Source organism: Pygocentrus nattereri, chromosome 4 (assembly GCF_015220715.1).
Source record: "Pygocentrus nattereri isolate fPygNat1 chromosome 4, fPygNat1.pri, whole genome shotgun sequence".
Classification (NCBI taxonomy): Eukaryota; Metazoa; Chordata; class Actinopteri; order Characiformes; family Serrasalmidae; genus Pygocentrus; species Pygocentrus nattereri.
The window spans coordinates 15,216,705-15,230,197 of NC_051214.1; the positions used below are offsets into that span (position 1 = coordinate 15,216,705).

General features: G+C 38.0%; 1 protein-coding gene across 1 annotated transcript in view; it reads right to left on the reverse strand.

Moving 5' to 3' along the window:
* Positions 1 to 13,493, reverse strand: part of fig4a (FIG4 phosphoinositide 5-phosphatase a) — an 86,960-nt gene that overhangs the window by 54,918 nt on the left and 18,549 nt on the right. The window contains exons 9-10 of the mRNA XM_017723833.2: positions 9,103 to 9,203; positions 7,054 to 7,216 (exon numbers count right to left, since the gene is read on the reverse strand). Coding sequence (XP_017579322.1) covers positions 7,054 to 7,216; positions 9,103 to 9,203 — 264 coding nt within the window. The remainder of the gene's footprint in view (positions 1 to 7,053; positions 7,217 to 9,102; positions 9,204 to 13,493) is intronic.

Below are 13,493 nucleotides of genomic sequence, written 5' to 3' on the forward strand. Positions count from 1 at the left end.
TATGCTTATAATACTCAAAAATGTATGGACATGTTTTGAGTCAGTTTCATGTGAATGATCCAAATTTGAAAATAGATGGCAGAATGAATAAAAATGTAAATATATAATATAATAATATATATAATGTAAATCAGCCAGTTTGTTCCTCTAATCCTACACATACTAGTCACCACCTGAAATTGCACAAGCTCAATTAGCCAAACATTGCTCATCACTGCCCTCTAAAGCTGTTTTAGCACAGTTAAAGCATTTTTTTTAATTTACATGACTTGCCTGAATCTAAATGATAAGATGCACCTAAATATAATTTATTGCAACATAAATACAGACTGTGAAATCTACAACTGAGGAAAATAATGATGGTCAGTTTAAATAACTGCAAACAGATAAAATAACTGCCATCAGGCGATTATGTAAAAACTGACAAGCCTACCTTTGAGGCATTTTCCAATAAAGGATAAGTAACATAACTGACTGAAAAGATCCTAATTATACTTCTATTTCTATGCCAATTTACCCAATAATTTTGCATGCAGATACAGATATGAAATCTAGTGTATAGTAATGATAAAACAGGCATGTTGTTGTGCCTGTTTAATGAGGACCAGCCTTATTTGTCTGAAATCAGGTGTAAGGAGGAAGCCTGCCTTCAGCCCAAACAAATTTACCAACTGCCTTCAGCCCAAACAAACATAAAATATGGAACAGCTCTTGAGAAAGCAAGCAGGATATTAACACTAAGGTCTTGAGGGAGAAATGTCTGTTACTCAGTGCACCCTGCATGAGCCAAAATGATTAATAAAATGACAGAATTCGAAAAGAAGGCAAGAAGCTGAGCACTCAAAAAAAAAACAAAAAACAAAAACAAATTTAGGTCAGGGGGCCATGCTTTTGAGGTATGCTCCTTACGCAAATTTCCTCTCTATTGAGATGTTTCATTGAACTGATACCTAGCTCATTCAAATTCTGTTCAATAGCACTTGGTCAATGATTAATCCTTCATGAAAAAGCTAAGCAATCATTTGTGAACCTCTTCAGAAGAGGGTAGCGGAGGAGGTGATTGTTCAGAAGCAGGTAAGGACTGAACAATCAAGAGCATCTTCTTTCAGTAGCTCCTTATTAGCTCACAGCATGTCAAACAATCGATGGAAATCTGTCTGGATGACAAGCTTGTGTAACTTCCAGTGTGCCCTTGTGTTTGTATGTGTTGTTTTTAATGCTAAATATCACAAGTTCTAGAAATCAAAACTGTGCAAAAGGAACAACATCTGAGTTTTGATTACATCATCATGTTCTCCTGGGAAAAAATAATATTAACCTATCACCAATCAACTATGCAATAGGTCCTTCCTCCCACTACCCTATCTGCGAGGAAGAGCAGAAACAAAGCTCCCACCAGAGATGATAAATCCAGGTTTTCTAGTGTGTCCAACTCTCGACTCCTGCCCCTAGAATCGATAGAGTGGACTACACTTAATTTTCACCAAGACAGCACCAGAGATGAAATTAAAGGCATATAAAAGAGATTTAACAATCGTAAACATAGTGTATCAGGCTTTTCAGCAGCTACGTACAGATCACTGATTACATAGAGTATCTATAGTACATACAGTATATTGCCAATAGTATTCACCCATCCAAATCATTGAATTCAGGTGTTCCAATGATTTCCATGGCCACAGGTGTATAAATCCAAGCACCTAGGCATGCAGACTGCTTCTACAAACATCTATGAAAGGATGGGTCGCTCTCAGAAGCTCAGTGAGTTCCTAGCATCGTACGGATGCTTCACTCTTGAAATTTCCTCGCTACTAAAAATTCCAGTCAACTGTCAGTGGTATTATAACAAAGTGGAAGCGATTAGGAATGACAGCAACTCAGCCATGAAGTGGTAGGCCATGTAAAATGACATGGCAGGTTGAGTGGATACTGAGGCGCATAGTGCGCACAGAGGTTGCCAACTTCCTGCAGAGTCGATCGCTACAGACTTCCAAACTTCATGTAGCCTTCAGATTAGCTGAAGAACAGTGCCTAGAGAGTTTCATGGAATGGGTGTCCATGGCCGAGCAGCTGCATCCAAGTCTTACATCACAACGCAATGCAAAGCGTGGAATGCAGTGGTGTAAAGCGCCACCACCGGACTCTAGAGCAGTGGAGACATGTTCTCTGGAGTGAAAATCATGCTTCCCCATCTGGCAATCCAATGGATGACTCTGGGTTTGGCGGTTGCCAGGAGAACGTTAATTGTCTTACTGCATTGTGCCAAGTGTAAAGTTTGGTGGAGGGGGATTATGGTGGGGGGTTGTTTTTCAGGAGCTCGGCTCAGCCCCTTAGTTCCAGTGAAAGGAACTCTTAAATGCTTCAGCAGACCAAGAGATTTTGGACAATTTCATGCTCTCAAATTTGTGGGAACAGTTTGGGGATGGCCCCTTCCTGTTCCAACATGACTGCAGACCAGTGCACAAAGCAAGGTCCATAAAAGACATGGATGAGCGTGTTTGGTGCGGAAGAACTTGACTGGCCTGCACAGGGTCCTGACCTGAACCCGATACATCTTCTTTGGGATGAATTAGAAAAAAATTCCCATAAACACACTCCTAACCCTTGTGGAAAGCCTTCCCTGAAAAGCTGAAGCTGTTATAGCTCCAAAAGGTGGGCCAACATCATATTAAACCCTGTGGATTAAGAATGGGATGTCTCTCAAGTTCATATACATGTGAAGGCAGACAACCGAATACTTTTGGAAATATAGTGTATATCAGGCTCCTGAGAGGAGCTTGAGTTTGCACAGGAAACATTACGGTCACTGAAGTTCTTTGAAAATGAACAAGTTAACCAGATTTAAAGTAAACACTAGAGCAGCTCTTTTCAAAAGCCTAAAGTTGGCTGCTTATCCAAATGTTCCACTCCACCTTAAACGATGCAGCAGCTGTGCAAGCACCACGATAAAGCTTCAGCACCATTTAAGGTGGAACAGAAAATACTAACAAGAGGCTGGTGAATGAGGCTGGTTTTTGTTTCTTACTATTTCTAACAGTTGTTTATTGCAAACATGAAGAAAATGTTGGTTTTCCACAAAACATAGTTAGGGTGTATCTACATTTTTGTAATCAAAGTTTCTGCTTACAGCACCTGCAGAGTGTTGACATATAATCAAGCATATGATCGCATATGATACAAGACTGCTTATATAGGGTTGGGTTTCACTATAGCACCCTCTTGCTATAACGCTTGGAATGTAGCTTGTGAAATATGCGGTATGAATGATGTCAGGACAAATTTAACACAAAAACGTGAAAAAACATTAACCTACTAACTTTCCTGTATTACACACACCTCCATTTAACTGACTCATCAGACTTTAAGAGTAGACTCATTTAGACTATTGGAGAAATTGGTAAAGAGTTGACCCCTACTCACCGACATACTAAAGTGGAAGAATCGATTGTTGGAAACAACTCACCATTACTGCCTCCCACTAAAACTTTCAGAGTGTCTTTCTGCCACTCCATCAATCACTCACTCAGATTTGAGTCCCTATTCTCTACATTTGCCTCAGTGCAGCGTAAGTAAGTCAGAATTGATGATTTTTTAGCCGTCTCGTTAAGCTAACATTAGCCTCTGGTGTCAACGAGAATAGGAATGTTTACCCGCACAGAGTTGAGGCTTTATCCTCAAGACTTGCATTAGTGCAATTTCAATGAGCCAGCGTGAAGTCCATTATCACATCCCTGTCACATCTGAGCTGTGTGCTAGTTTTACATTTACTTACAAATATATGTGGGTTAACAAAATACAAGCACATTTATATCTATGCCTTTTGGTAGATATGTTAACGCAGGGAGCTAGGTTAACACAGACATGCTAAGTGGCTAAAGGCAAGTTTCCTGTCACCACCATCATAATCCTCTCATTAGTATATTTTTTTGGTGCATATATATATATATATATATATATATATATATATATATATATATATAGAAAGTTGGACTGTGACAGGTTTAAGCTCATTTGTGACATGCAAAACTACACTACTATGCAGCACCCCACTAATCGCTTTTTTCAGATGTACTGGCAAAATCTTTTCAACAGAAAAGTGTGAACTCCACTCTGTGACAGCACATTTGATACAAACAGCACTCTATATAATCATAATAAGCTATCCAAGAAGAGTTAACCATTTAAATAGGACATTTTTGTGCCTTTAACTATTTATGTAAGAGAAAAGTATTCATTCAAAGATTAACCACATCAGTCTCTGAACACATCTGCATCATGTTCAAGTTACAGATTATGAAGACAGCCTGTTGTGGAGTAATCTGACAGCACATGTCAAAATGCAGGATCACATACTATATTTCTGATGCAAATATACTGGATCCCGAACTGCAGTATTTTCATGGACAGTGGTTCAAAATGTTCATGTCAATCTCCATTTGGATGATGACAGTAGACAGAACACATACTGGGTGGGAAAGGTGCAGAAGTAGAGGAGAATGAGAAATGGAAGCAGTACAGCAACTTCTGCATACACAATAAGTCCCTTTCTGCTGTCACCTGAGGCAAGGAGGCACTGGTAAGCAAGCAGCTAGAGCAGCAGGTTAGGAAACACGCTGTGCATGAGTGTGTAAATGCATACAAAATGTCACTCTGCTCTCGAGAAAAGATGGCGATAACAAAAGAAAGAATAAGTGGATTACTGATGCCGAATCCCAAAACATCCAAACCAATAATATTCTGACTAATGAAAAAATGATGCAAGAATAAGAATTTTTCTTACGTTATCTCTAAATGCTGTCATCATAACTGCTTGTAATGAAAAGAAAATGACTTTGATATTATATATTAGTGTGTGTGTGTGTGTCTATATCTTTTTTTTTTTTACAGTGGTGGTGACGGGAACCAGACTTCTGAAGAGCTTACCTGCCATGTTATTGCATTAAATGGTCACAAGTAAGTTGTCTGATATCTGAGACTTTGTTTTATGATCCCTGAGACTTTGATTTATGATCCCTGGTTCCTATGACCACCACTGCAAATAAATGTGAGTTGGTAAGTCTCTGTATAATTTCTGAAAGACTTTATGTCTCAACCACTAAAGTATGAAAAAAGTGAAATCTGTAAAATCTCATTTTAACCGCTGTAAAGCAGTTACATTGCTTACAATGTACAGTTACAATGTTACATTGTTGCTTCCTTATTACATGTTGCATAAGTTTATCAAAGCATGGTCACAACCATTGGAACATAACCTTTTCTTATGCAGATGCTGGTGACTATGCCACAAAGGCATGTCTGAAGAAGTAAAAAATATTACTACGGAAAAACCAATTTTATCAGTCTATGAGTTGTGCCAATGCTTTGTGTACAAAGCATTCATACAAACTAATGTTCAAACGGTAGAATTACTAGCAATGCACACTGTATGTCAGAAATATTCCTGCACTGAATACCAATTCTGGTCCTGGAGATACACTTTCCTGTTGAGTCTAGGTTCAACCACAACCAGACACAGCTATTACAGCTTAATAACTTTTTCAAATGTCTCTGATTGGCTTGACCAGACACTGCGTAAGTGTTAGCTAAGGACAGCACGGTGTGTTAGAAGAAGGTTAGATCTAAACTCTGCAGGAACGTACACCTTCAGGAGGGCCAGTGTCCACTGTATTAGGGCATATTCTATAGCAGGGGTCACCAACCTTTTTGAAACTGAGAGCTACTTTATGGTTACCGAGTTATACGAAGGGCTACCAGTTTGATGTGCTCTTCTTAAAAAAAATTGCTCAGTTTGCCTTTAGTTATATATTATTAATAATGTTTAATGATACTCATCTATGTGAAGACACTGATCAGATTAATTAATGATTTCTCACAATAATTATCAACAATGACAACAAGGTGGAAAACAGATATCAATATTCAGCACTTTATCTCTATTAATCTCAGCCATTTTTACATTTTCTGATGATCACTTACATCACTACGTGTCATCACCCCCAGTTAGACGTCAGAGATAGTGGAGATTAGATCGGTTCCATTTTTCTCATCTTTCAATACAGTGTTAGCAATTATTAATGCTACTTCTTTGACGACTTCTACATCTGAAAATGCCGTCTTCTTCTTGACCAGAAAATGTGGAGCTCTGAACAAGGCTTCGGTTGCTTTTTGTGATTTTTTTTTTCCGGCCTCGTGAAAAAAGACTGTTGTGTAACCAAAGCTGCCTTTAGCTCACAGACTTTCTCTGCCCTTAGTGCGCTTCCAGGTGGATAGATAGCATTGTAGCTTTAGTGACAGGTAGTGAAGTGTCTCTCGACATTGTGTCGCTTTGGTATCGCCACAGCCGCCCCGCAAATGAGACACACGCAGGTTTCTTTAACAGTCGTAAAGACTAACTCTACCTCCCATTCGTTATGAAAGTGATACGTTTTTTCTCTTTTTTTCTGCCATGTAGTTTACTCTCCGCGATCACTGGTTTTGTCTGTGCGCAGAATACTGACCTTTGAACTACTCTAGACAAAAACTAAGAGTTAACCTCTTATCTAAACTTCATGTATAATGAACATAATTTTAAGATATTTTACGATACGATACGATATATATATATATATATATATATCGGATCACACCACAAGTGTGGTTAAAACGAATAGCAACAGAATCAAATTAGATTTTAGATTCAGCTCACTAGTGAGTTGTGCTATTTGTAGAACAGATCTGCGGGCGACTCATATGGTCCTTGCGGGCGACCTGGCACCCGCGGGCACCATGTTGGTGACACCTGTTCTATAGGGTAGGGATGGGGAACTCCCATCCTGGAGGGTCAGATTCCTGCACAGTTTAGTGATTCCCTGCTCAAACACACCAACTCAGCAGGAAGTTACCAGATTTAGTAGATGTGTTAGAGCAGAGAAACCATCAAACTTTGATTTATTACCGCACCGACCTAGGGTATTACGTCAAAAAGCATTTTACCCTGTGACATATCTTTAAAAAAGGAACATGACACATGAAATATAAAAATAAAGAGTTATTTTTCTTAAAACATGGGCTTACACCGTATTGGCGGTTTCGGCATCATGGTGGATATGTCCTGAGACCAGTAGAGAGGTACAGAGCCTCGCACCTGCACGTACGAGGAGTAACTGCCTGCCGTGAAAGACATCACTGAGGCATCGTGAATGATCTGCTCTGTCTCCACTTCGTTCGCCACGTCACCCTTTAAGCACACACACAACAGGCAGATAGTCATTTGCAAAAGTTTGGGTGTCCCTGGTAAACTGATATTTTGTTGATTTAAATAAGCACATATCCTCTAAAGGAAACACAATTCTGCACATTTTAATGCAGAATTTGATCAATTTTTTTGAAAAAAAAAAAAACTTTTTTTAAAAGATTCATTTAAAAATGTAAGATTAATTTAAACATTTTAAATTCCCTGTAAAGAATATTGTTTTTGATTTAAAAAAAATGAACAAAATATGTAATTTGACAAAGGTAAAAATATTAAAAGGCCTATGAGTGTCAAATTCTAAGACTTTACTATTTCCCTCCCATACTTTACAACCAATTCTAATCCTAATGAATGTGAGAAGTCCTGCAGTGGTCAGCACTGACACGTTCAAACAGTTTGAACAGCAGCAGGAAAACAGTAAAAATGTCAGTCATGTAGACCCACTACACAGATTCTATAAGGGACATTGAACAAACCATTTGTAATCATTGTGTATTAGCACTTAGTAACTTTTAAATTTATTGTCAGCTTTCTTGGGTTTCCATTTAAATTTTTGACAAAGTGTGTCCTGGGTTTTCGGTTTGGGCATTTCAGTCATCACTAAATAGAAAATGGCTCACCACCAATACTTTGGGTATACTTTGTCAAATCAAATATTTTGCCCTAAAGGTTGTGTGCTATGATATCATAACAAGGAAATCACATGGTAAGTACTTTGTCCTGGATGGACATACCAAATTTGATATGTTCATACACTAACTTCTTAAAACATTTGAAAACATTGCAGGTCAATATTAAGTGACTTCCAAATTATATTTAATGCAAAAAAAAAAAAAATTCTTCTGGTCTTTTGTTCAAATCAGACAATATATGAACACATCATCACACAGACACATAGCACAAAAAGAGATGAACATATTTATAACCCTACTTCCAAAAATGTTGGGACACAGTGCAGAATGTAAATAAAAATAGAATGCAAAGACATGCAAATAACGTAAACCATATTTTTAAAGAAAAATACTACAGAGAACATATGAAATGTTGAAACTTGTTGCATCACTTATACTTTTAACAACACTCTGTAAATGTTTGGGAACTGAGGAGACCAACTGCTGTAGCTTTTAAAAGTGAAATATTTCCCATTCTAGCTTGATACAGGATTTTAGCTGCGCAGGGTTGCATTTGTCATATTTTTCATTTCATAATGTGCCAAATGTTATCAGTGGGTGACAGGAGCCATGCTGCTGTAATGCATGCAGAATATGGTTTGTCATTGTGTTGCTGAAATAATCAAGACGTTTCCTGAAAAAGATGTCATCTGGATGGCAGTACATGCTGCCAAAGCATGTATATAATCATTCAGCATTAATGGTGCTTTCACAGACGTGCACATCACTCATGTCATGTGCACTAATGCACCCCTAAACCATTATGAATACTGGCTTTGAACTGTACACTGATAATAAGCTGAGTGAAATACTGTTTTCTGGCCTTGTCCCTTCTCATCTGTACTTCTGAAAGACTCAGCCTCTCTGGGATGTTTTTTTTTTATACCCAGTCATGTTACTGGCCTTTTTCCAATTAACCATCAGGTGTTTTTTTTTGTTTTTTTTTCTGGAATGTGTGTGCATGAAATTCAAAATGGGCATATATTTTTCATAAAACAATAAAATTTCTCAGTTTCAACATTTCATATGTTGTCTTGGTACTACTTTAAATTAAATATACATTTTAAATTATTTGCCCATCATCGCATAGTGTTTTTATTTAGATTTTGTACAGCATCACAACTTTTTTTTTTTTTTTTTAGAAAAGGGGTTCTATTTGTATGTTAGATCTAACAAAATGCAACAGGACACATAATGCACCTCACAGTTGGATCCTCTCTTGAGAAAGCGTGTTCCTGCAAAGCGGCTAGAGCGCCGAGCAATAAGGGTGACATAAACCGGCCGTCCGTAGATAAGCAACTCTGGGATTTAAGGAGTTAAGGACATGCACATCTTCTTGGATTGTGGTCTATGCTATACAATTTAATTTCTCTACCTGTTCTGTTGCATGAACACAATAAAAATAAACTTTAATTTATTACTTTATAATTGGTTTAATTCTGCACTTTTACATCTGTTTTAAATTCTGTAAGTTTACCCATTCTGCTCTTTGCAAACTCAAAGAACGTAAGAACGTAAGAGAATGTTCAACTTCACTTCATAAAAACTTTCATCAGAAATAGGCAATTATAAAATAAACAAACATCTGTGAATTATAAGGCTCATGCAAAATACGTAGGAAAATATCAGAAATTCTGAGTACAATTTGAACTGTTTGCTTGACCAGACCCCACACTACTTGAATAGCTGTTGTCACTTTATTGAAGCTTCACTGGTCCAGTCTGCACAAGGCAAAAAGCACTTGAGGGCTGAATTTCAAGCAGCTGTTTGTGGAGCTGACTCACGCTCTGCACAAGAAGACCTGTCACTAAGCAACTACTGCTTGCAATGGCATCTAACTAAAACTTAGAAGGAGCCAATTTGATAGCTAATATGAAAGTTTGTCGAAGGAGGGCACCAACAAACGTTGACAATATCAAACAACACAACCTGTAAATGCTCTCCAGAAAAAGAACATTTGGTTCATAACAGATAAAGCCGATTGAAACATAAATGTGGTGCTTATAATTGTAGAATAATTATGTCTCTTCTGCTCCCAACATTTGTAATGCTTTAGTCATAATCCCTTACAGTACAGTGCAACATGTGGCTATATGACCTACTGCCTGACTGCATGGACACCTGAGTAGATCAGCACAAAACACCACAGAAGGAAGAGCATTATGTCTGCTATCCAACCCCTACAATGTGGATATGCAGCAAATTGCTCAGCACCACATTGCTATGAGTGTCTTTGGCAATGTGCCACTTGGGAGCTAGTTATCTGGCATTTTAAATAGCCCATATCATGGAAAAGCTACTTTTTCTCACATTTTTTAAACAAAGGAGTTTAATGTGGTTGGTTTTGGTGGATTCTGTCAGTGTTAGTCAGTCTCTTGCTGTATTTCTAAGAGAATCTTAGAATGGTCCCACCAGTTGCATGGATCACCAATGCAATATATAAACAAATGTGAGAGAAGCTACACAAATCAGCTACTTTCATCTCTGCTGTGACAAGGTGGTTAATAGGCCCTTTTAATATTTCCGCATTTTTTCTGCTAGAAGTACTTTTTGCAGGGAAATGCTGTTTCCAATAAAGCATTGACAATAACAATGATAATGACAATAACAAACCCTTGAGTAAGCTGTACAAGTTCTACTCATTGTTGCTGTTACAGCAACAGTTCATTTTCTCCCTCAAAAGATGTCAGCATCTGAGAGAGAGAGTCCTCAGCTGGGAGTAGATGCTCATTAGGTGTTTGTGAAAAAGATATACAGTGGTGTTACGACCCGGCACATCCCCTGCGTGTTTAGCTTTTTATCAACTAGTTTATTGTTAGTGAGCCGTTTAAATATCTCCAACATAGCTTACATTTAGTGTTTTGGTTATAGTTGTTTTATTAACGTCTGACTTATTGGATCACCAACTAAGAACAAAAGGAACTAGTAACTAAATGTTAAAGACTATAATGCAACTGAAGATTCCTTTTCTCATAGATTTCCTTAAAAAGACGGAAAAGTAGCAATAGCATTTGATAGCACAGCACAGAGCAAATCCATCAAAATGTTACTGAAGTTCATATTCAGTAAATGTGACTGGTTACTGCCCACCTCTTCTACCATGAGTTTCATAGCTATATAGCTATAATGGCAGGGAAACTCTAAGGGCTAATGCACAGCCCTTTGTATATTAAGAGGTTAAATGCTACCTTCCCATCCCTTCAAAGAGGAAATTTCTGGAAATATTTTCTATTCAGAAGTAGGTGATAAGTGACTACTACTAATTCCCCTGGCCTGAGCACACAGGAGAGAAGCCTAAACCCAATGGAAGGATGATGCTCTGTAAACAATTACTCAGCAATACTCAGCAGAAATTAACTTTGCTCAGAAGTGCAACCTGTACATCTCTCTCTCTTAACCTAGTTCTCCCATTCTTGCCTTTCCCTGTTACTCTGAATTTTTTTACAGGAGGATGGGCTGAATTCTAGGAATCAGTAGCCATTTTCTACACTGGTTGCAAGTGTATGTGCATACATCACAAAAAAATAACACACAGACATGCATCAAAATCCCTGGAGATGCACTGCCCACCTTTAGCCTGCCGAGACAGGCTCTAATCCAAGGTGCTAAAGTCATGAATACAAATGCATTAAAAACAAGAATGCACACATTAAAAACCGTGCTAATCTCTGAAGCGCATTTGTTTGCTCATATTCACACATGCATGCTTGTGTATGGAGCACTGACACCTTTGTAAGGAGCCCATAAAAAAGGATTCACATATTTCTCCCGATGATAAGTTGTTTTCTCAAGATCTCAAGACTATCTATGTCATAGATAGCTAAATAATTTTGTTGTGATCTTAAAAAAACTATTTTTTAACACCAGTAATTACTGTCAGAAAATGGGGCTGCAGCTTTTATTAAACATTTTCTTAAACACTGAATGCTTCATTTGCCTTGAACAGGGGTGAGTTGTGGGATTTGTTTTATTTTCAGACGCTGGCTGCTCTGACAGAGTCTATCATAGTAGGGCCGTTGATATGTCAAAAGGATATAATGATCAATAGTGATATGTGCTATTTAATACATTCACAGCTGTCACAAAGGGAAAAAAACGTGAGTCACACAGATAAACTGTGGTCAGTGCCTCCAGATAACTAAGCATGATGGCTTCCTATCTCAGGAAAAAAAACTAATTATACCAAGAGAACAACAGAGGTTTTGTCATGACAATAACATGAAAATATATAACCATTAACTTGGGAAATGGGGTAAATAAATACACAGCCACTCTCATATGGGTATTATCACAAACACTTCTGTGCTCCAAACAGTGCAGGTAGACATGAGGCTTTAAGTCTTTGCAGATTTGAAGTGTAAGTTTGCTTCTCAGGGAGTGTACAAAGCACAAAAGGCAAATAAATGCATAATGCTCATTTTAGCTCTCAATTCACTGCTCATAAGTCTGGCAAGCACATGAAAATATGAGAGCGTGAGCGAGCGAGCGAGCAAGCAAGAGAGAACAAACAAGAAAGAGCGAGTGAACGAGAGAGAGAGAGAGAGAGAGAGAGAGAGAGAGAGAGAGAGAGAGAGAGAGAGAGAGAGAGAGAGAGAGAGAGAGCGAGCTGTGAAATGATATGTAAATATTTGTAAATGAGGGCCACAGAAATACAGAAACCCATTCACATCACTGCTCCCTCTAAGAATTGAATTAAAGAGGAAGCAGCACATCAGAAATAACACTTGATTCTGCTTATTTTACCTAAATGAACTCTTAGACTGAACAGTGTATCTAATTACTGCAAGACAATATACATATTTGTATTGCTGCCACTGTTGTCACCATACTGATATGCTGTTTGTGACTTTTTTATGGCAGATTAGCTTACACACAGTTTTATAGACATTGCTTGCTGAGGAGTGACAACATAATTACCGCTACAGCACACTAAACAGATGGGTCTGTGGGTAGCCAGCTTTATACTCGCCCCACACATCATGTTTTGAATTCTGATTAACAAAGGAAAAAGAATAAAACATATTTAGAGCAGAGAGGTTTAAGGTAAAACCAAAGAAAACATTTTGTTCCTTTGTTCAGATTTACCACTATTTTTTTTTTTAGTACATATAGGTTCACTAGGTAGGTAGACATATAGGTTCACTGTTAGTTTTGGATAGTAAATAAAATGGCTATAGTTGTGCTGCTTCATGACCCATGGTTTCTATCACCACCACTGTAGCAAAATAAGAGCTGGGAAGTTTCTCAAAATATGAAAGCCCTTCTATGTGTAGGTTTGTCTAAACTGTTGACTGGTAGCAGATGCAGCGCAAACATGTATAGTAAATTTGCTATACATCAACAGCACACAAAATACATACCTATACACAAACTATATACACACACAGAGAAAAAGAGAACACTGGCTTTTTGAGGCTTGAAGGCTCACTTTGTAACCCACGTGTCTATGAGAGCTAAACACATCTCCCTCAGGACCATCAGAGATGAAGAGAGAAGTAGGAGGGAGGAGGGTCAGACAGACTGAGAAGATGGTCATGCACAAAAACAAACGAAGGACTGGTAGAGAAAAAGATGTAATGCAGTGGCACAGT